Source organism: Elephantulus edwardii, unplaced genomic scaffold (assembly GCF_000299155.1).
Source record: "Elephantulus edwardii isolate Elephantulus edwardi_28Jun2011 unplaced genomic scaffold, EleEdw1.0 scaffold00307, whole genome shotgun sequence".
Classification (NCBI taxonomy): domain Eukaryota; kingdom Metazoa; phylum Chordata; class Mammalia; order Macroscelidea; family Macroscelididae; genus Elephantulus; species Elephantulus edwardii.
Window position 1 is genome coordinate 376,795 of NW_006400057.1, and position 22,834 is coordinate 399,628.

At 40.9% G+C, this 22,834-nt stretch overlaps 1 protein-coding gene and 1 non-coding gene across 2 annotated transcripts in view; both read left to right on the forward strand.

The window, feature by feature from the left end:
- GREB1L (growth regulation by estrogen in breast cancer-like) overlaps positions 1-22,834 on the forward strand; it is a 166,649-nt gene that overhangs the window by 8,469 nt on the left and 135,346 nt on the right. Inside the window, exon 3 of the mRNA XM_006901059.1 lies at positions 14,560-14,736. Within this exon, the coding sequence (XP_006901121.1) occupies positions 14,560-14,736 (177 nt within the window). The remainder of the gene's footprint in view (positions 1-14,559; positions 14,737-22,834) is intronic.
- On the forward strand, positions 20-102 carry TRNAL-CAG. The gene has a single exon. It is a non-coding gene; the product is annotated as a tRNA-Leu (tRNA).

Below are 22,834 nucleotides of genomic sequence, written 5' to 3' on the forward strand. Positions count from 1 at the left end.
TATTCACTGGGCTGCCGCCATCAGGATGGCCGAGCGGTCTAAGGCGCTGCGTTCAGGTCGCAGTCTCCCCTGGAGGCATGGGTTCGAATCCCACTCCTGACACGCCACTCAATATTGATTACATATTAATATTAATGTTTATTAATAAGACAAAAAATCCTCACATCTAGACTGATGTCATCATGATAGATAGCATCATGATAGAGAAATTACTGGAATTGTCAGTGATTTCATCTTATTTGGATCCACAATCACCACCCTTGGTACTAGCCCATAGGCAATCAGGAGATGAATCCACTTCCTCCAGAATACTCCTCAGTACCTCTCTGAAGTACTGAGGGCAGTGATGTTAGCTTGAAGACTAAGGTGCATCTGATTCAGGCCACAATCTTTCATTCCCTTGCCATGCATGTGAGAGCAAATAATGATGACAGAAGAATTGTTGCCTTTGAGTTGTGGTGTTGGAGAAGAGTACTCAGTATCATATGGTCTCCCAAAAGAACAAGCATATATGTCTTGAGAAATGGGCAAAGCTTGAGAAATGGTGAAGCTTCGTCTCACGGATTTTGGACATGTTACTAGGAGAGGTTATTCCTTGAAAAGAGACATCCTCCTTGGAAAGGAGGAAGGGTCAATGAAGGAGGGGAAGACTCGCAATGGGATGGACTGACACAGTGACTACAGCAGTGGGCTCAAGTGTGTAAGAGGTGATGAAGATGAAACAGGACAGAACCGGGTTCAGATCTGTTGTTCAAAGGGGCCTGTGAGTCATACTTAACTGATGGCACCTAACAACAACAGTGTATCAATACTGATGGTGATGTTAAATGTGGTAGAGTTGACTACAGTGCATAGCAACAACAGTGTATCAATACTGGCGGTGATGTTAAATATGGTGTAGTTGACTATATTTCATAGCAACAACAACAGTGTATCAATACTGGTGGAGATGTTAGAAGTCTTGGAGTTGACCACAGTTCATAGCAACACCATGAGCAACAGATCTGAACCTTGTCTTTCTCTGTACCATCTTCACACTCTTGTCCCTTCATTGCAGTTTTGTGTCAGTTATCTTAATGAGGATCCTCCTCTTTGTTGGACCCTCAACCTTTGCCAGCTTGGTCTTTCCCCAAGGTCTTACACTTCCTGACAGCATGCCTTAGTCTAAGCTTCCCCATCCTACCTCTAAGGAACTCTCTGCACTTCTGCCAAGAGCCACTTGTTTGTTCTTTTGGCAGTCCATAGGATATTCAGCACTCTTCCCAACACCACAGTTCTAAAGGGATCAGTTCCACTATTGGCTTCCTTATGCGTTGTCCAATTTTCATATACAGCACTGCTACATAATTATTCGTTTTAATAACAAATGCAATCGTTTATTCACATTCCTTGGTTTTTGCCCTGAGTGGCACTGACAGTTAAGCACTTATCTGCTCGCCAAGAGCCTGGTGGTCCAGATCCACTGAGAAGCATCTTGGGAACTAACTGCTTCAGAAAGGTCACAGCGTGAAAGACGTAAGGAGTGGTCCTACACTGTGCACAGTGGGTTCCCAGACGGTGGCTGGCAGCATAACAGACGACTTTCATAAAGGTCTTCTTCCTGTCCGAATCTCAGCGAGGGCACACTGCATTTTGTTCCTTCTCTGCTTAAGGTCTTCACATTGGCCTGGCCAGTTCTGAGTTGGATTTAGCCCAAGTGTAGGAGCCCTGGTGACATAATGCTTCATACACTGGTCTGCTAACCCAAAGGACAGCGGTTTGAATCCACTAGTTGCTCCATGGGACAGAGGCACTTCTCACGTCTCTCTCTTAAAGATTTACAGCTTTGGAAACATGATGGAAGGTCACAGTGAGCCCAATTGATGTGAATGCTGGAAGTGGATTTTAAACCAGAAGGTGGAACTGCCTCATAGGGTTTCGAAGACTGTAAATCTTTCCAGAAACTCTCCTGTCTACCTGAGGAGAGAGGCTGGTGAGTTTGAACTGCCAACCTTTTGGTTAGTAACTTGGTGCATTCAACACTGCGCCAGGGCTCCTCTGAGGAATATTGTAGGATAATCTTTTACGAGTACTTGTCCGTATTTTTCTTCTTGTCATACTGGGCTTTTTACGTGAGGAGGAAGATCACAGAGTTAAAGTGACATTTTCATTCTGTCATATCAGAAATTCTATCAGCATTATTTCAAGTGGTTGTTTCCTGGATCATCTGGCTGAGGTAATGTTTGTAACTTCACTGCAGTGTAGTTACTTCCTCCTCCTCCTGCTGTCCCCACCCCCACCTTCCCACCCCACCCCTGAAAATGGGATGACCCTGTGCTGAGCCCACAGATAAGGGGTGGGGAGCTGTTCTGGAGGCAGAGTGTTCACATACATGGGTTATTTGGAATTCTGCATGTAGAAGGCCTGTTTCTTCTCCTTCATTTATAAATTTACTCCGTTCTTTGTTACCCGCACTGGAGACTAATGTCTATTTGATCTATCGACTGGACTGTAAATCCAATACTACTTGTTACACAGTTTGTTCTATCTTTGGTACTAGGGAGCTCTTTCAGATAACTCCTCTGACATACCCTCATGATGCGGGCTTTGTGTGGGGGTTTTGCTTTTAAGCATAATATGGAACATCCCCCCCATTGTCACAACTGGACCAGTGTTGTTGTTGTTGTTGCTGTTAGGTGCTGTCAAGTCACATACAACTCTTAGCGATCTTGTGGATAGCCAACCTGAAACCTGTCCTATCCTGTGCCATCCTCCTCATCTCTGAGACACTAAAGTCCATTGCTGAAGTCACAGTGTCAGCCCATCTCATCCCGGATCATCTTCTCCTTCGTTGACCAATAGACATCTTGATATATGGAGAAATGATAAAAGGTCTTAGGGATTTCATTTTACTTGAATCTACAATCAAGACTGCACTGCCCATGGAAGCAACAGTCAAGAAATCAAATGGCATACTGCAATGGCAGATCTGCTGCCAGACCTTCTTAAAGTGCTAAAGAGCAAAGATGTCACTTTAAAGACCAAGTTGCAGGTGATGAAAGCCATGTGATTTTCATTCATGAGCTGTGGTGCTGGGGAAGAGTGTTGAATATACCACGGACTGCTAGGAGAACAAACAGGTTTGTCCTAGAAAGAATGAGACCAGGCTGCTCCTTGGAGGCAAGGATTCTGAAGCTTCGTCTGACATACTTCAAACATGTTGTAAGGAGGGACCAGTCCTTGGAGAGGGATGTCATGCTTGGGAGGGTAGAGGGACAGCACAGGAAAGGAAGACCCTCGATGAGGTGGATTGATTCAGTTACTAGAGTAATGGGGATAAGTGTGTCAGAAGCAGTAAGATTAGAACAGGTTAGAGCAGGATTTAGGGCTGTTGTACATGGGGTCACTATGAGTCGCAGAAAACTTGATGACACGTAACAACAACATGTGCATGTGAAAATTGAGCAATGATAAAGGAAAACCGAAGTAGAATTGCTGGCTTTGAATTGTGTCTTGGGTGAAAATACTGACTATACCATGGACTGTCAGAAAGTGTAAATAGATCTGTCTTGGAGTAGGTGCATCCAGAAGAAAGCTCCTTCGAAGCAAAGATGGTGAGACTTTATCTCTTGTACTTTGATATGTAATCAGGAGGGGCAGTCCCTGTCTTCCCATCCTGCTTGACAAAAAAAGAAGATCAGTGAAAAAGATAAAAGTCCTCAGGGACATGGATGGGCCCATTGGCCTCAAAAAAATGGCTCACACACGTGTGAGTGTGAGTACAGCGAAGGATCTGGCAAGCGTCTTGTTTGTGGAAAGATGGACTCCTCTCGTGTGATTTACTGCCTCTGAAAACCTGCTGGAGTGTCAACTATGAGCTGGTTCTGACTCGACAGTACACAGCAGTAACAACAACACTTCTTAGTAGGGCGCTCTGGTGGCCCAGTCTGTGTGGCGTTGCTCTGCCAACCGAGAGGTCTTTCTGGTGGGACAGATCCCTCAGCGGCCCCTCAGGAGGAAGAGGGATAATCTCCTGCAGTGTGATTTACAGCCTTGGAAACTCAGTGGAGTGTTGGTGCCTGTGTGAGTATGGCACAGTATCTGGCAGGGTTTCAGTCTTTTGTACATAGAGTCACTGTTAGCATTGGAATGGACTCTGACCACTAGCAGCAACAGCAGCAGCAACAAAGATGTGTCAGTGAAGATGAAAGGGTACTCTACTTGATGCCTTGGGACCTGGGCTCTGGTTCCAGTGGCTCTGGTTGCTGGTGTTTATTTGACTTAGGGCCAGTTTCCAGACTTTTCTCCTTCATTTCCCTACCAAAGAGATTGAGCTAGAAGAGCGTCCCCAATCTGTGATTTACAAATCTTGACACACAGTTTTTTTTCCTCTTAGTATCGTCTTTGGAACTCCTGAATTCCCCCCCCCAAAAAACTAATGTTTATCTTTACCTAGGAACGTTGGTGGCACAGTGGATTTAGCATAGGGCCTTGATACACGTGGCAGATGATGAAGAATTTATTTTAAGTAGAAAGGACTTATGGTGGATGGGATATTTAAAAGGCCCTGAGTAGTGCAAAGGGTTAATGCACTTGGGTGCTTTCTGGAATGGTGGATGTTTGAGTCTACCTAAAAGTGTCTCAGAAGAAAAGTCTGTCCATCTGCTCCTGAAAAATCAGTCATTGAAAATATTAAGGAACATAGTTAAGCTCTGGCACAGTCTGTGCGTTGGAATTGATTTGACAACAAATGTTGGTTTAGTGTACTCTTCAGCATTTTCACAGGGGTAAAAAAAAAATCTACTCCTAATTTAATAAGAGCTGTTTAAATATTGTTGATATGACAAACATAAAATAAAATATACCTTTTTTTTAAAGAAGCCATCAGCTCTACCTCATTGGCATCAAGTGGGCACCAACTCACACCTGACTCTCTCCATTGTGTCTGAGACTGTAAATCACACTGGAGAAAGTTACCCCTCTCCCCTGAGGAGCAGCTGGGGGATTTGTACCACCAGGGGGACCTCTGGGTTAGCAGTGCAGCGCCTCACAGACTGAGCCACCAGAGATTCCTAGGAAGAAGTGTTGTTGAGTATCACCATCAAGTCAGAATCAGCTCATCACTGACCCTCCAGCAGGATTTCAGAGGCAGAATATTGCAAAGGAGGAGATTACCCATCTTTCTTCCTTGGAGCAGCTGGTGGATTAGAACTGTTGTCCCTTTCAGTTGGCAGCACAGAATGTATAGTAAATATTTTCCAGCACCAAAAAGAATAAAAGTCCACTTTCAATACTATGAGTTTAGGATTTATAGACTTCAGGATTATGCTGTTGTTAGTTGCTGTCAAGTGAATTACAAATCTGGTGATTCCAGCTCATAGACTCCTGTAATACAGAGCAGAGCTGCTTCATAGTGTTTGCAAGGCTGTGAATCATTATGGACACGCACAGCCTCGTCTTTCACCCATAGTGCTCCTGGTGGAGTTGAACCACCAATTTTTTGGTTAGTGGCTGAGTGCATTAACCACTGTGCCACCATACTGCCTTTCTGCACGATAGTAATACACATATATTTTTATCACTTCTGTGTTTTCTTCTGTTTGATGAGTTTCAGACTGCTGTTGTAGAAACGGCCTGCACATAATATGCTTCTGAAAAAACTTTTTCCCCCCCTCCTATGTACGAAAAAGTGGGAGGAATATCAGCAGTCTCCTCCCATGCAGTTTACTACCTTTTAAAACCCACCAGAGGATCAGCTATGGATCGGTTCTGACTTGACATTACTCAACAACATGTATGAAAAGACAAATCAGATTTTAATCACAACTGCATTTTTTAGCTTTACATATTGGTTTGTTGATATCTAGAAACATATGCTGCATACATCTTGGACCGTCTTACAGCTTAGTGAGCAGAAGTGGGAAATTAATTTTCTTTCATGTTTATCAAAGAGCAACTTCAGATAATTGTAAAATTAGCTTTTTTGTGTTCATGAGCAGAATCAGTTCTCTGAGCTTCCTAGCTTTATAACCTGTAGCCCATTGGGGTATAAACTAAGCAGCATGTCAAGACATATGACTCATAATAAAAAACAATTTAAAATTATATAATGGTCACAATCACACATCAGGAGCTCTTTCAACTGGATTCTACTAACCAGCCCTACATGTGTTAACTCAAAGGCCTTCAATTTTAAAGTAGAATATTAGAGTATTTAGTAGTACATAAATTTAACTTTTAAGTCTCAAGTATCTTGGAACAACCAATGAATTCCTTGGAATATGATAACCACTTACTGGAAAGTAATCTTGAGGTCAGATGCTCTTGGGGTTTTGTATAGTTCTAATGTGTCTGGGCTGATTGGTAGTATTATGATGGATAGTGAAGCGAATGAGATTGTTGACAACTTCAGTTTGCCTGGCTCCACAATCAACACTCTTGGTACCAGCAGCCAGGAAATCAAAAGATGAATTACATTGGGAAAGTCTACTGTCAGGAACATCTCTAGAGTACCAAAGAACAACGATGTCAGTCTGCAGACTAAGGTGCGCCTCATCCAGGCCATGGTCTTTGCAATTACGTGTTATGCGTCAGAAAACTGGACAGTGATTAGGGATGATAGAAGGAGAATTGATGCTTTTGAGCTGTGGTGCTGGAGAAGAGTATTGAATATACCATGCACTGCTAACAGAACAAACAGGTTCATTCTGGAGAGGGTGAAACCAAGCTGCTCCTTGGTGGCAAGGATTCTGAAGCTTTGTCTGACATTCTTTGGACATGTTGCAAGGAGGGACCAGTCCTTGGAGGGGGACATCATGCTCGGGAGAATGAAGGGACAGTACAGGAGAGGAATACCCTTGATGAGATGGATTAACTCAGTGACTGGAATAGTGGGGGTGGAGGGGTTGGAGATGGTATGGTTGGTTTAGGATGGAGAAATTCAGACCTGCTGTACATAGGGTAGCTATGAGTCCCAGGCAACTCGACAGCGTATAACAACAACAAAAACAATGTGTTCTAGGGTCACTGTGAGCCATGGTCGACTTGATGGCACCTGACAACAACAACAGCAGCAATGTTTTCTAAAGCTTAGGCAATTTGCACATTGGTACAGGCTTGTCGTTTCATCAGCAGCACATTCTTTCTCCTGCAGAATGAGTCAGAGTTCTGCCCTTCAGTGAAAAGAAACAGCTCCCCACATATTCTGTTCTCTGTAATAGGGATCACGAATGTCTCAACACTGAATTTAAACCTTTTGGAAATATAATTTGTGTTCTGCCTTTTAGAGCAAGACATACAGATTTGCTTGCAATAAAGGTTTTGCTTATTTGGGAAGTATGCTGATTTGCTCTCTCTGTGCAAATTAGTAATTCCTTTTGTTTAAAAAAAACCCTGCTTTCAGGATGTCAAAATGATTCCTGGATTTAGAAATTTAGAGTTCAGGGTGGGAGGAAATCTGTTTTCATACTTCGTAATTTTAATACTGTTGTTGTGTACCGTCAAATTGGAACCAACCCATAGCTGACCTGCCAGCAGGTTTTCAGAAGCAGTTAATTACACAGTTAAGTGATTGCCCATCCTTCTGCAGAAAGGCTGATGGATTCGAACTGCATGCCTTCGGGATTGCAGTGCAACTTCTTGCCACTAGGCCACCAGAGCCCCCTAGGCCATAAAATACTAGGACATAAAAATAATTCCCTTTTATTTCACTAAGTTGAATAGTGTGTATCTTTTATTTGTTCTTATATGACAAACTTTTCATGTCTTAAATCACTGAACATTATTGTTAACTCATTATGTAACATTGCACAAATTCTGTAATTCTATGTGAGTCAGTTTCCACAACTATGAAAAGGAAATATTAACACCTACTGAAGAGTTGTTTCAAGGATTAACTGAGATAATTTGCAGTGTCTAGTACCTTGACATGGAAAAATCTGCTGTCAGGGACCTTTCCAGAATACTGAAAAGCAGTGATGTCAGTCTAGAGACTAAGGTGCTCCTAATCGAAGCCATGGTCTTTGCAGTTATGCTTCAGAAAGCTGGACAATGACCAAGGATGACAGAGGAAGAATCAATGCCTTCGAATTGTGGTGCAGGAGAAGAATCTTGAACATACCATGGACTGCCAAGAAAACAAATAAGTCTGTCTTGGAGAGGATGAAACTAAGTTTCCCATTGGAGGCTAGGATTTTGAAGCTCCATCTCACATACTTCAGACACATGGCCAGGAGAGACTGGTTCTTAAGGAAGGACATCATTCTCAGAAGGGTGGAAAGATAGTGCAGGAGAGAAAGAACCTGATGAGATGGATTGATATAAAAACTGGGGCAATGGAGATAGGAGGTCAGAATTGATGAGACTGACTCAGTACAGGGCAGGCTTCAGGGCTGCTGTACATAGGGTCACTATGGGTTGCAGGCTACTTGATGGCACATAACAATAAGAACACAGAACCTTGGCTAACTTAGTAAGTGCTCCAGGAATTGTAGCTGCCATCAATATCATCATCAATACTTCTGAGTTTCTTAATTTGTGAGCCCAGTTCCTTCTTTGCAGGACAAAGGTGGGCAATCTCCTCCCATGTGATTTACTTACTGCCTCTGGAAGCCCATGGGAGGGTCAGCTCTGGGTCGGGTCTGACCTGACGGAACATAACAAACAACATCCCTTTGTAGACATGAGGGCTGTAGAATTTTTTTAGAGGTTTCTTTATACTTATAAAACAGAGAAACAAAACCTCATCCCTGTCCAGATCACAGTGATGCTGAGTAACAGTAGAGTGGCTGCACTGGGTTTCCAAAGCTGTAAACCTCAACAGAACCAGACTGCATCACCTGTCTCCTGGGGTGAAGCTGGCAAATTGAAAACACCACCCTTCGGTTTAGCAGCCAAATGCCTTCACCATAGCACCAGAGCCCCTCTAGGTACCTTGTTGTTGTTGTTGTTGTTGTTGTTATTGTGCCTTTAAGTCGCCTGCACCCCATAGTGACCCTGTGTACAACAGCTCTGATGCCTGCCCTGTCCTGAGTCAGTCTCACTGACTCTGATACACCCACTGCTCTATTACTGCATCAATCCATCTCATCGGGTGTCTTCCTCTCCTGCACTGTCCCTCCATCTTTCCGAGTATGATATCCTTCTCTAAGGATCAGTCTCTCCTCCAAAAAAATGTTTGTAAACTGAAGAAGCTACATGACTCACAAATCTAAATGTCAAATTTTCAAACAAATTTAGATGATGCTGTAAATAATAATATGCAGGTTCATTTAAAACTGTTCAAGAATTCTTAGTTATTTTTACTATTTAAAAAGTTAAATTTTAAGTGAATTAATGTTTAAAAAGACATTGAAAGCTTGAAAGGGTTGAGACCCAGTCTCTTGATTATTATTATTTTTTTCTGATGAATTTTCCCAATTTCATTATATCTACTCTTGAGACCTCATGATCCAAGTGATACGATAGGCTTATTTATGGACACAGTGTTGTTATTGTTGTGGACCGTTGAGTTGAATTTGACCCATAGGTGATCCTCTGATGGGTTTTCAGACAGTTAACCTCACAGGAGGAGATTGCTTATTCTTCTCCCACGGAGCAGCTGGTGGCCTAGTACCAGGTACCTTTGGGATTGCAGCCCAGCTTCTTAGCTTCATGCAATGTTTTAATAATGTTTTCTTTCTCATGCACTAACTGGTGACATTCAGGTGTTTGCTGGCATTTTTCGTAAAGTCCTGTGTGGATACTTTTAGAGCATTCTCTGGCCCTTTGAATAAGGCACTGATGGTGGCAATCACCTCAGTTTGTGCAGGCACAGTTAGGTGTCTGCCCTTTCTGTTCCTACAAGTCCCTGATGTACCTAGCATGCTTCCATTCAGCCTATTTTCATTACAAGTGTCAACAACCCAGTTGTTATTATTGTTAGATTTGAGTCGAGTATGAACCATAGCGACCTTATGAAAAACAGATCTGAATCCTGCTCTATCCTGCACCATCTTCACACTTCCTAAAACACGAGAGCCCCTTGGGGCAGTCACCATGCCAATGCATCTGGTTGAAGGACATCCTCTCCTTCACCAACCCTCTTCTTTTCCAAGCATCAAGTCCCTTTCCAAGGAGCAGGCCCTCCTAGCAGCATGCCAAAAGTATTTGAGATGAAGCTTTATCATCTTTGCCTCTGGTTGCACCCTCTCCAAGACATATTTGTTTGTTCTTTTGGCCATCCATGGAATGTTCAGTACTCTTCTCCAACACCACAGCTCACAGGCATCAGTTCTTCTGTCATCCTTATTCACTGGCAGAAACCCAGTAGCATATGTAAAATGAAGAAATGATTGGAAGAATTCCAAATAAAAGGTTTCATGAGCAAACCATGGCAAAGTCAGATGTCAACTCAGATGCGCCCAGAGCCATTTCTCTCTTGTCTTGCTTACAAGGTTCTCTCAGCTTAAAAGGTTCTCTCATCTTAACAAGGACTGGCTTCCACCACCAGATGAGCCAGGCTCTCCCTGGCTCCATGCTCAGGTTTGCCTGGGGAAAGACTAAAGATAAAATTACACTGGTTTAGCTTATGTCAGTGCTTGCTCCTAAACCAGCCCACTGTGGTCAGAAAGGTGGGATATTAAAGTGGTCAGCGTGGTTCCTTTTCCAGGTTTTAGACAATCTGGATATCACAGCTATTCATGGAACTATGTAGCTAGAGTGAGAGGAAGCAAAGAAAAAAAGCCAAGCTGTGGAGACAGCGCTGACACATGATCATCCACTTGTGCCGGAGTGGAAGTGTTGCTCTGCAAGGATTTCACTGACTGGCTTTCCAAAAGTAGGTCTCCAGGCTTGTCTTCTGCTGTGCCTATGGGTCCACTGAGACTGCCAGTCTTTTGATTAATAGCCAAGTGCATTAACCTTTTGTGCCACCTGAAGACTCCAGTTAGAGTGTATTGTCACGTTCGGTGCCTTCAAAACAGCTCTGACTCATAACAGCTCCATGTACAATAGAATAATACCCCACCTGATTCTGCATCATCTCTGTCGACCCTGTGCTTAAGCGCATTGTTCAGTTACCATGTCAGACTGTCTCCTTAAAGATCTCCCTCTTTTCACTGACCTTTCTTCCCAAGCATAACATCCTTCAAGGATAATAGACCCAAACTGCATGAGATGAAGTCTCACCATACTTTCTTCTTCATTAGGGCTATGTTTCTTCCAGGATACATTTGTTTGTACTTTTGAGAGTCCCTGGCCTATTTAGTACTCTTTGCCAACCTCACAGTGCAGAGGCAACAATTCTTCTTTGGTTTTTTTATAGATGGTTCACAAGTCACATGTATCTGCTGACTTTTTTTATATAAAGTTTTTCTTTTATGCTCATTTACTTACAAAGTTCATATATATTGTTTTCATACCAGATATTTCCTATTTCCTTTATCCACCCCTCTCTCCATCCGTCAAATTGTCAACACTATGATTACAACCCTCTCTCCATCCTCACCCCTTTGCTCCCCTCTTGGATCCTCATACGTGCTCTACAATAATGGTCTTACACAGTATTTGTCCTTGTGGGACTGAGTTACTTCACTCAGCATAATGCTCTCCAATCCCTCTCAAGAAAAGTCATGATTTACAAAATCATTTTTCCTGTGTGCTGCATAGTATTCCATCATGTGAATTCACCATAATTTCTCAATCCATTAGATTGTGGCTGGACATTTGGGCTATTGTCATGTTCTTCTGATGGTGAGTAACGCTGCTATGAACATTGGTGTACAAGTCTCCCTTTTCCCCTCAGTTCTCATTTTCTCAGGGTATATTCCAAGCAGTGGCATAGCTGGTTCATACATAATTTCTATGTTTGGCTTTTGAGGAAATGCCAAACTGCCTTCCAGACTGATTGTACCATTTTACAATCCCACCAACAGTGTATAAGAATTCCTATCTTGCCACCTTCTCTCCAACATTTTTTACTTTGCTATCTTGTTAAAATTTGCCACTGCTGCTGGTATGAGATGGTATCTCATTGTGGTTTTGATTTTTACCAGTGACTTTGAGCATTTCTTCATGTGTCTTTTGGCCATCCAGATATCTTCCTCTGTGAAAAGTCCTTCCATGTCTTTTGCCTGTTTTTTAATTGTGTTATCAGTCTTTTTCTTCTGGAGGCCCTGTAGGATTCTGTGATGTTTTGTTAGAGACCCTTGTCAGAAATGGTATGGCCATTTGCAGTCTTTTTGTCATTAAGAGTCTCTAGTGACCCTGTGAACAACAGATCAGAACATTGCCCTGTCCTGTGCCATCCTCACCATCTCTGCTATGCTGAAGCCCCTTGGTGAAGTGCTGTGCCAGTCCAGCTTGTTGGTGAAGTTCTGTGTCAGTACATCTTGAAGATCTTCCTTTCTTTCACTCATGCTCTACTTTCCCAAGCATGATGCCCTTTTCCAAGAACTGACTCCTTCTGACAACATGCCCAAAGTATGTGAGATGAAGTTTCACCATCTTTGCCTCTAAGAAGCATGCTGGCAAATGTCAGTTGAAAGGGTAAGGTGCTCCTGACCCAGTTGCTTTGTATACATATGAATATTGGACAGTGACTAAGGAAGACAGAAGAATTTGATGCCCTTATATTTTGCTGTTGGCAGAGAATATCGACTGCACCATAGACTGCCAGAAGTGCAAGCAAATCTGTCCTGGAGGAAGTGCAGCTTGCATTTGAAGCAATTTAAAATCCTGACTTAGACCAAGCATACCTTAGTCTCTAAAGTTACACCCTTGCTCGTTAGAACTTTAAAGTGATCCTTGGCAGCAGATTTTCTCATTGAAATCCGATGTTTGGTTACTACCATTTCTTGAATGTTAGTTTCAAATTTAAGTAGCATGAAATCCTTGACAACCTCAGTATTTTCTCCATTTATCAATGTGCTGTTTATTGGTCTAGTTGTGAGGATTTTGTTTTTCCCTTAGTGTTGAGGGGTAATCCATACTGAATCTATCATTTCCCAGAACACAGACAGAGGAGAGCTCTGCAGCAGAGTCTTAATTGTCCTTTATACTGTTATTATGTGATTATTGAGTTATTGTTTTTCTAATATCTCACAGTGTGACTTCTTAAGAAGAAAATACATTCCGTTTAGCTCTCTATCTCCAGGCCAAGGAAAGCATCTGTTGCAAATGTTGGATTAAGAAATCATGAACTAACACATGCAGGGACAACGTTACAGCACACACACAGGGGTTGTTTAAGGTTTCTCTAAGTCTTGCCGTGTATCTTCCAGACATATGCTGACAGTTCTCATTCTGGCCTGCTCATTCACAGGTAATACAGTGCATTTCCGTATTCCCTCTGACAAGTAAAAGCAAGTCTTCTGATGATTTTTTCCACTTAAAGAAATAAATTTTCCTTGAAAGAAAAATTACTTAGGTGCACATGAAAATAAGTATACTTTTCAGAGTTTCTCTGTGTTGTTACTGTTTCTGCCATTGCCTTATCTGTGGCCAGGAAATAAAAGTTCCTGATGTTGGTTAAACAAATGGAAATACCTCCTTTTAGTGACTTCTCTACCCTGCTCAGAGTGACACATGTAATAGATGTCTCTCTGGTTGTCTTTAAACTTAGTGCCCAGTTGTTGTTGTTGTTATATGTTGTCAAGTTGGAAACAACTCATAGGTGACCCTTAAGCAGGCTTTCAGAGGCTCTAAACTGCCCAAGAGGTGATTGCCTATCTATCTCCTGTGGAGCATCTGGTGGATTTGAACTGCCTGCCTTTGGATTAGCAATGCAGTTTATCACCCACTAGGCCACCAGTCCTTAGTAGTGTCAGGTAAATTACTCTCTAAGAGGGCTGTATGCATTTCAGGGATCCCTGAATTTTGCAATCATTAACATATTTGGTCTCTAATGTAAAGGTTCCAAGTTCAAGTCTGTCTAGAGAAGACGCTTTTTAAAAAAAGAAGTCTTGACAGTCAACTCCTGAAACAGTCATAGATCTCTATGAAGCTCATTTCTGTGCTGACAGATGTGGGATTGAATTAAAATTGACTTGACAGCAACTGGAACTGAGAAAGCATGTCTCTGTGTCCTTAAAGGGAAAAAAATTGTTTATGTGTATGTATGTATTCAGTGGACGTTTACTTACAGTGTAGTTTCTCAGTTGGCAGCTGTCCCCTGGCACTGGTTACATTCTTCACAGCTTGTGAACGTTCACATTTCCATTCTGATTGCTCTGTTTCTGTTAATCTAGTTCCCCAGCCCCCTTACATCCTTATCATCTTTGTTTTAGCTTAATTGTTGCCTGTTAGTTCTCATATAGGTGCTTTGGTTTGGGGTTGTTTTTTGGTTTTTTTTAAAGTTTCCCAGTACTTACACATGATACTCAATTTTTTTGAGCCAGTTTGTTATTTAGATACAAGGTGACCTCAAAGATTAATTTTTGTTTAAGATTTGAAAGTATTTGAGGGCAGTAGTTTCAGGAAGTCCTCCATTCCCACCAACTCCGTAGATCTGGCTTTATCTTATTTTAGGGGTTAATCTGAGGTTCTGGTCCACATTTGCCTCCCTTTCTTCTCGGTCACCATGTCCTTTTCATCTGTTTTTAGGTTTTTGTCAAGCTGGGAAGGATTTGCGTTTAGTGTCACTGTGTATGGAACAAATCGACATCCCAGCGGGATTTCTGCTGGTGGGAGCCAAGTCGCCTAATCTTCCTGAACACATCCTAGTGTGTGCTGTAGACAAGCGATTTCTGCCAGATGATAATGGGAAAAATGCACTTTTAGGTGAGTCCTTCGTGTCTCGACACCTCACTATCTAGAATGGGACAGAATAGAAGTTTGTTTTAAATCATCACCAAAAAATTTTTTTTAATCACAGAATTAATTGGAAGTTCAATTCAAATGAGAAACATTTATTTAAATTCATTTTTATTTATTCTAAGAAGCTGTAGTGGCTTTAAGGCTATGTTTGCCAACTTAGAGGTCAATAGTTCAAACCCATCAGTTGTTCCACAGAAGATGTGGGAATCTGTGATAAAGATTTAGAACTGTGGAGGCCCATGGGCTCTGTTCTTTAGGGTCGCTGTGAATCAGCATCAGCTTAGTCGAATGTGTGTATTAATACTCAAAACACTTGTGTTAGTTAAAATGAGTTTTTTTACTAACTATTAAAGGACTAGAATGCCATTTTATTTTAAACAAAAATCAGTATTTTATAAGCAAAGTAGAATTTACCCTCTTAAACCTGGAGAAATGACGAAAGTTATACCCGTGGCCAGGTCGTTCGTTCATAGGGTCGCTATGAGTTACCTCTGACTCAACAGCACTTAACAACAACAACAACAGCATAGAAGGAGATCAGTTGGCCTAGTAGACAGAAAGTCATGATCCCAAGCCAGAGGTGGGTGACTCTAATCCGTAGCCCTCAGGCCTGCCTTTGCTTGTTTTGGTGAAACATTCTTCTAGATCATATAACCCTAGTATGTCCACTTGCTATACAGAGGTAACTCGTGGTTGCTGTGAAACTGAACACTGTGACACTGTTGTGTCAAGTGTAAGAATGGTTACCCACGGTGGACAGTGTTTGGTGGAGCTCCCCGAATAAAACAAGCTTGGAGCAGGAGTGGCATCCACTTCTGTAGGAGCTTGCCTCTGGAAAACCTATGAACCTGGAGAAAGGACAAAAGTTATGCCAGTGGCCAGGTCTTTGGTTCATAGGGTCACTATGAGTCGCCTCTGACTCAATGGCACTTAACAACAACAACAACAACAACAAAGTCCTTAATCTGAAACTGATATTAATCCAACTCTCACTTGGCCACTTTGTAACAATCTGCATTATGCAGATGACACAACCCATGAAGCACTTGCTGTGGGCTGATTGGCAGAATCATAATATATGGTGAAGAGATTGAGATTGTTCACAGTTTTGGTTTGCTTGGCTCCACAGACAACACTTTTGGCACCAGTAGCCAGGAAATTAAAAGAAATATTGCCATGGGAAAGTCTGTGGCTAGATACCTCTCTAAAGTACTAAAGTTCAATGATGTCAGTCTGGAGACTACGGTGCACCTGATACAGGCCATGGTCTATGCAATCACTTGTTGTGCATCAGAGAGCTGGACAATGACTAGGGATGAGGAAGGAAAATTGATGCCTTTGAGCTGTGGTGTTGGAGAAGAATATTGAATATACCATGGACTGCTAAGAAAACAAACAGGTTTGATATGGTGAAGCCGGCCTGCTCCTTGGAGGCAAGGATTCTGAAGCTTCGTCTGACATACTTTGAACATGTTGCAAGGAGGGACCAGTCCTTGGAGAGGAACGTCGTGCTTGGGAGGGTGAAGGGAGGAGAGAAAGACGCAGGAGAGAAAGACCCTCGATGAGATGGATTGATTCAGTGGCTGAGGTAATGGGAATAGGTGTGTCGGAGATAGTGAGATTGGCACAGAATAGAGCAGAGTTTAGGGCTGTTGTAAATAGGGTTGCTGTGAGGTGCAGGCAACTCAGTGGCACATAACAACAACAAGCTATTTGTGATTTTCCTGTGGCACCCATTTTTCCCATCTATACTTGATTAGTGTAATTTCAATTTTGTATTTAACATTAGTTTACCCGAAATAATTAGGAATGTATGTTTGATACAGAATATATACCTTTATTTCAAAATTAACTTGTTTCCCTCTGTGGCATTAACTGAGAGACTGAGCTGTTTCACAACAGCTTTCTCTATATTTTAAGAAATAAGAAAAAGTAAATTTCTTTTTTTTTAACTATCAAGGCTGTAAGAAACTTGTTCGATTATTTTTTTAAAAAACGATCAAGGCCGTAAGAGGGCATATGAAACTTGTTCGATTATTTTTCTCTCCTTATTTTCTAGAGCTGCTTTTGATTTCAGAATTTCTCCTGCTATAAATAGAGTCAGGTGTTTAAGCACAAATTCAATAAAAAGGAAAAAAAAAAGAGCAAAGAATTCAAATGCATATTTGTTTGTTAAATTTTCATTTTTCTTAAGGTTTTCCTAAAAAAAGACTGTTTTCCATCTCATGAAATTCATAGTTTAATAAGGAAGTCTAGTGATAAGCATATTTGTTTGTTCTTTTAACTATCCACGGGCTATTTGGTACTCTTCTCCAACACCATAACTCAAAGGCATTAATTTTTATTCTGTCATCCTTATTCATTGTCCAGTTCTCAGATGCATAGCAAGCGATTGGAAAGACTATGGCCTGACTCAAATGCACCTTAGTCCTTGAACTGACATCATTACTCCTCAGTAATTTGGAGAGGTCCCTAACTGCAGATCTCCCAGTGCAATGCATCTCCTTATTTCCTGACTTCTAGTACTAAGGATGTAAATTGTGGATCCAAGAAGGTGAAATTGTTGACAGTTTAATCTCTTCTCCATCATCATCATGTTGTCCAGGGAGATTCAGTCCATACCGAAGGATTCATTCCTTGGTCTTTTGCAACAAGTACTTCAAGTCCTCCTCACTTCAAGCAAGAGTGGTTGTGTCATCTACATAATGCAAGTTATTTATGAGTCTCATTCCTCTTCATGGAGACTAGCTTCTTGATTAATGTGGTCAGCATACAGATTAAATAGATAGGGAGAGAAAATGAAATCCTGATGCACTCCCTTATTAATTTTAAACCTTGCAGTGTTCCCTTGCCCTGTTTGCACAATAGCCTCCTGGTCCAGGTCCAGGTTTTACATGTCTTGAAGAGGGTGCAGCTGGGGTGCTTGTTGGAGGCAAGAATGATGAGGCTTCACCTCACATACTTTGGGTATGTTACTAGGAGGGGCTTTTCCTTGGAGAAGGACATGATGCTGCGAAGGGTGGAGGGTTGCTTGATGTAACTGCCACAATGGACTCTTGTGTGTCAGGAAGTGTGAGGATGGCACAGGATAGGACAAGGTTCAGATCTTTTGTTCAGAGGGTCACTGTGCATCGTACTCGACTCGACAACACCTAACAACAACAATAGTGATAAAATAGATTAAATTAGCAAAGAAAGTTTGGCTTTCTATTCATGGATATATTCCATAATATTTGTCTAGAACATACTATGTGACAAAACTGGGGCTAGGAATAAAAAAATAAGATACAGTTTTTACCCTTTCAAATCTAACAGCCTAGTAAGTTGTGGTAGAACATTTTGGAAGATTTCTCTAGCTTTTTAAAACCCCATAGTCTCACAGAAACCATGAGATTGTATATTTTCTGTGAGTGAGTTGTATGGTATGTGAATGATATCTGAATAAAATTCTTGACAAAAGTCTATCAAGTATGATATGATAGTGTACCCAAAAACCCCCAAAGACTCAACAAAAAAACCTGTTAAGAGTTAGTATGCAATTTATGTAGAGTGGCAGGATCGAAGATCAGTATTGAAAAATTAGTGGGATTCCTCTACAGTAACGAAGAGAACTCAGAGAAGGAAAACAAGAAAGCAATACCATTTATAATAACCAACCACAAATTTAAATACTTGAGAGTGAACCTAACTAGAGATACAAAAGACCCATACAAAGAAAACTACAGAGTATTTCTACAAGACACAATAAAAGACCTAAAGAAATGGGGAAATGTGCCCCGTTCATGGCTGGAAAGACCCAATATTGTAAAAATAAGAATTTTACCAAAAGCAATCTACATGTTCAATGCAATCCCAATACAGATAACAAGTTCATTTATTGATGAACTTTGAGAAATGTTGACAGTTTGTAGAGGGGCTTCAGGCCTTTTGTTCATTAAGTCACTATGAGTCGTGCTCAACTCAAAGGCAATCAACAACAACAAGAAGATTGAAAGGGACATTGTCAAGCTTTCTTTGGAGATGAAGAGACTCTACATAAGCAAAACACTTCTGAGAAACAAAAATAAAGTGGGAGGCATAGCATTCCCTGACCTCCAAACTTAGTACACAGTGGTAGTAACCAAAACAGCATGGTACTGGTACAATGACAGGCACATAGACCCATGAAACAGAATTGGGAACCCAGAAATAGAACCAGCTATCTATGGTCAACAAGGAAATAAAACCTATAAAATGGGAGAAAGACAACCTCTTCAACAAATGATGTTGGCAAAACTGTACTGCTACCTGCAGAAAGCTGAAACAGGATCCACATCTCACACCATACACAAACATCAACTCAAGGTGGAGCAGAGACCTGGGAGAAAAGCCCCAAACCATAATGTTCTTGAGAGACAAACTAGCACAAAGCTTAGAAGGCCTAGGCTGCAGTATAAAGAGAATGCCAAATAACAGCCAGAAATACACAATCTGGAGAGGATAAAATTGATGAATGGGACCTTCTAAAGATTAAACTAATGTGCACATCAAAAACTTTTTCCAATAGAGTGAAAAGAAAACCTACCAACTGGGAACAAACATTTGGCAATACCAGCTCAGACAAGAATCTCGTGATAAAATTTACAGAATAATTCTGGAGACCTCCACAAGAAAAAGACTGATAACTCAATTACAAAATGGGCAAAAGACATGGAAAGACTTTTCACAGAGGAAGATATTCAAATGACCAACAGACACATGAAGAAATGCTCAAAATCACTGCCATTAAAAGAGATACAAATCAAAATCACAATGAGATACTGTCCCACTCTAGTAGCAGTAGCAAGTAATAAATGTTGAAGATGATGTGGTGTAATAGGAACTCTTATACATTGTTGGTGAGATAGTAAAATGGTGCAACCGTTCTCTGGAAGGCTGTTTGGCGCTTTCTCAAAAAGATAAGCATAGAAATTCCATATGACCCAGCTATTCCTCTGCTTAGAATATACTCTTAGGAAATAAGAACTGAGGCACAAAAGGAGACTTGTACATCACTGTTCATAGCTGCATCATTCACTATTGCAAGAACATAGTAACAGCTCAGATGTCCAGCCACAATCGAATGGATTGAGAAATATGGTAAATTCACACAGTGGAGTAATACTACACAGCAGGCAGAAGCAATGATTTTGTAAATTACTATCTAACTTGAGAGGGACTTGAGAAAATTATTGCGTGAACTAACTCAGTCCCACAAGGACAAATACTGTATAAAACTACTATTGTAGCATGAGTATGAAGATACAAGGGTGAGGAGGGTGGTTAATCACAGGGTTGCACAAGTTAATGGGCAGGTTTAAGGAAATAAGAAAGGTACAGTGTGAAAAACAATGTATTAGAAATTTGTAAATAGATAAGATTAAAATTAAATTCATTTTAAAAGACTATCAGATAAATCGTCAAGTCAGACGGAAGCAGGAGTGACATCCTATTCCTAAACAACATGCCTCTGGAAACCGTATGAACTTTGATAAATGATGACAGTTACAGAAAGGCTTCAGGCCTTTTCTTAATAGGGTCGCTATGAGTCCTGCTCAACTTGATGGCAGTCAACAACAACAACAACATCAGGTAAAACAAAAACAAAAAACCAAGCAAACAAACAACCTCCATCATAGTCTCATGTAATGCAGTACCTCAGATGTGACTATGACTGCAGAAATTCCAAAATCCTTCATAATTCCTTTTTGCACAGGATTTCTTGATTAGAGGAATCGTCTTAGAACATGACTTGGAAAAACGCAGAAAACATCATCAGAAAGAGGTTTTCTTGTTGTTGCTAAATGCTGTCAAGTAATTTCCAACTCGTCACGACCTCTTATTCAGCAGAGGAAATGCTGCCTCATCCTGCACTCTCCTTATAATTGCTAGTAAACAACCGCATTGTTTATTTTTTTTTAATTTTTATTGTATCATTTTTTTACATGTACCATCAAATCAGATCTGACTGGTATAGGAGGAGATTGCCCCCTCTTCTCCAGCAGAGCATCTGGTGGATTTGAACCGCATACCTCTGGGATTACAGTGCAGCATCTTGCCACTAGGCCACCAGAGCTCCCTCCATTGTTTATTTTTTAATCTTCTTTTTTTAATTGATATTTTAATGAAAATTTATAAAGAACTCAGATTTCCATTCATCCATTGTTGTATATTTTCCTCCCTGCCATCCTTCCCCCCAGTTTGATTTTTTTCTTTGAAAAAAAAGTTCTTTCGTTGTTGTACAGTACCCCTCTGCAGACCACTTTACTATGCAGCTCTTATTCTGGACTCTTGTCATGCCAATAACACCTAATCATTTATTCCTTTTATACAGTTCTCTCACTTACCTGTTTCAATGCCATGTACATTATTTATCCCCTCTTTTCTTAGTTCCTCCCCAACCTTCACCAGTCCTGTTTTATAACAGTGGTATTAAGCAGTATTTGTCTTTTTGTGACTGAGATATTTCACTCAGCATAATGTCCTCCAGGGTCACCCATTTTGTATAATATTTCATGAGTTTTTTGTTTTTCAGTATTGCATAATATTCCATTGTGTGAATATACCACAGCTGCTCTGTCCATTCGTTTGTTGATGGGCACTTGGGTTGTTTCCAACTTTGCTATTATGAACAAAGCAGCAGTAAAAATGGGTTTGCATATATCTGCTTGGATGGCAGCTCTGGTTTCTTTAGGGTATATTCCCTAAATATAGTAGTAGTGGAATTGCTGGGTCAAATGGTATTTCTATTTCCTGCTTTTTGAGAAAGTCCCATACTGCTTCCATAGTGGTTGCACCATTTTACACTCTCCCTGACAGTGAATAAGGGTTCCAGTTTCTCCACAACCTCGACAGCTTTTGTTATTTGCTGCTTTACTGAATTTTGCTATACTTGCTAGGTGAGATGATATCTCATAGTTGTTTTTATTTGCATCTCTCTTAGAGCTAGGGATTTTGAACATTTCGTCATGTGCTTGTTGGCCATCTTAATGTCTTCTTTGGTGAAGTGTCTTTTCATATCCTGTGCCCATTTTTCAATTGGATTAATTACCTTTATCTTGTTGTTGTGCTCAAGTATTTTATAAATTCTAGCTGTAAGTACCTTATCAGATATATCATTATCAACTGTTTTTTCCCAGTCTGTTGCTTCCCTTTTTTCCCTACTGGAGAAGTTTTTGGTTGTGCATAGGGATTTTATGCTTAGAAGGTCTCATTCATCTATTGTATCCTCTCCTGGTTGGTTGTTTTTCAGGATGCTTGGAAGGCTTTTCATGTTGTGGTTTAATGCTTCTAGTGTTCTTCCAAACTTTTCTCTAATGAAGTTTATAGTCCTTGGTTTTAGTCCTAAGTCCTTGATCCACTTTGAGTTCTTTTTTGTGTATGGTGTAAAGGGTGGATCTTGTTTGAGTTTTCTGGAGATGGTGTTCCAATTTTGCCAAGACTGTTTGTTGAAAATGTTATCATTTCCCCACTTAACTCATTTCATCTCCTTGTAAAAATTCAGTTGACCATAAGTATATGGGCTGATTTCTGGGTTCTCAATTCTATTCCATTGATCTATGTGTCTGTCATTTTACCAGGACCACGCTGTGTTGACCACAGTGTAGTAGGATTTCAAATCAGGGAGTGAGATACCTCCTACCTTCTCTTTTTAAGGTGTACTTTGTTTATTCGGGGCCTCTTTACATTCCAAATGAAACTGGAGATTGTCTTTTACACCTTGTTGAAGAATGGAATTGGTATTTGTATTGGGATCACATTGAATGTGTAGATTGTCTGTGGTAGAGTTGTCATTTTCACAATATTGAGTCTTCCTATCCATAAGCAAGGTACATTCTACCATTTCTCCAGATGTCCTTTTGTTTCTTGTCGGAATGTTTTGTCATTTTCTTTGAGTTTTTATTGTTATGTGCCATCGAGTTGCTTGCGACTCATAGCGACAACAGCCCTAAACTCTGCTCTCTCCTGTGCCAGTCTCACTGTCTCTGACACACCCATCCTGATTACCCCGGTCACTGAGTCAATCCACTTCAGAGAGGGCCTT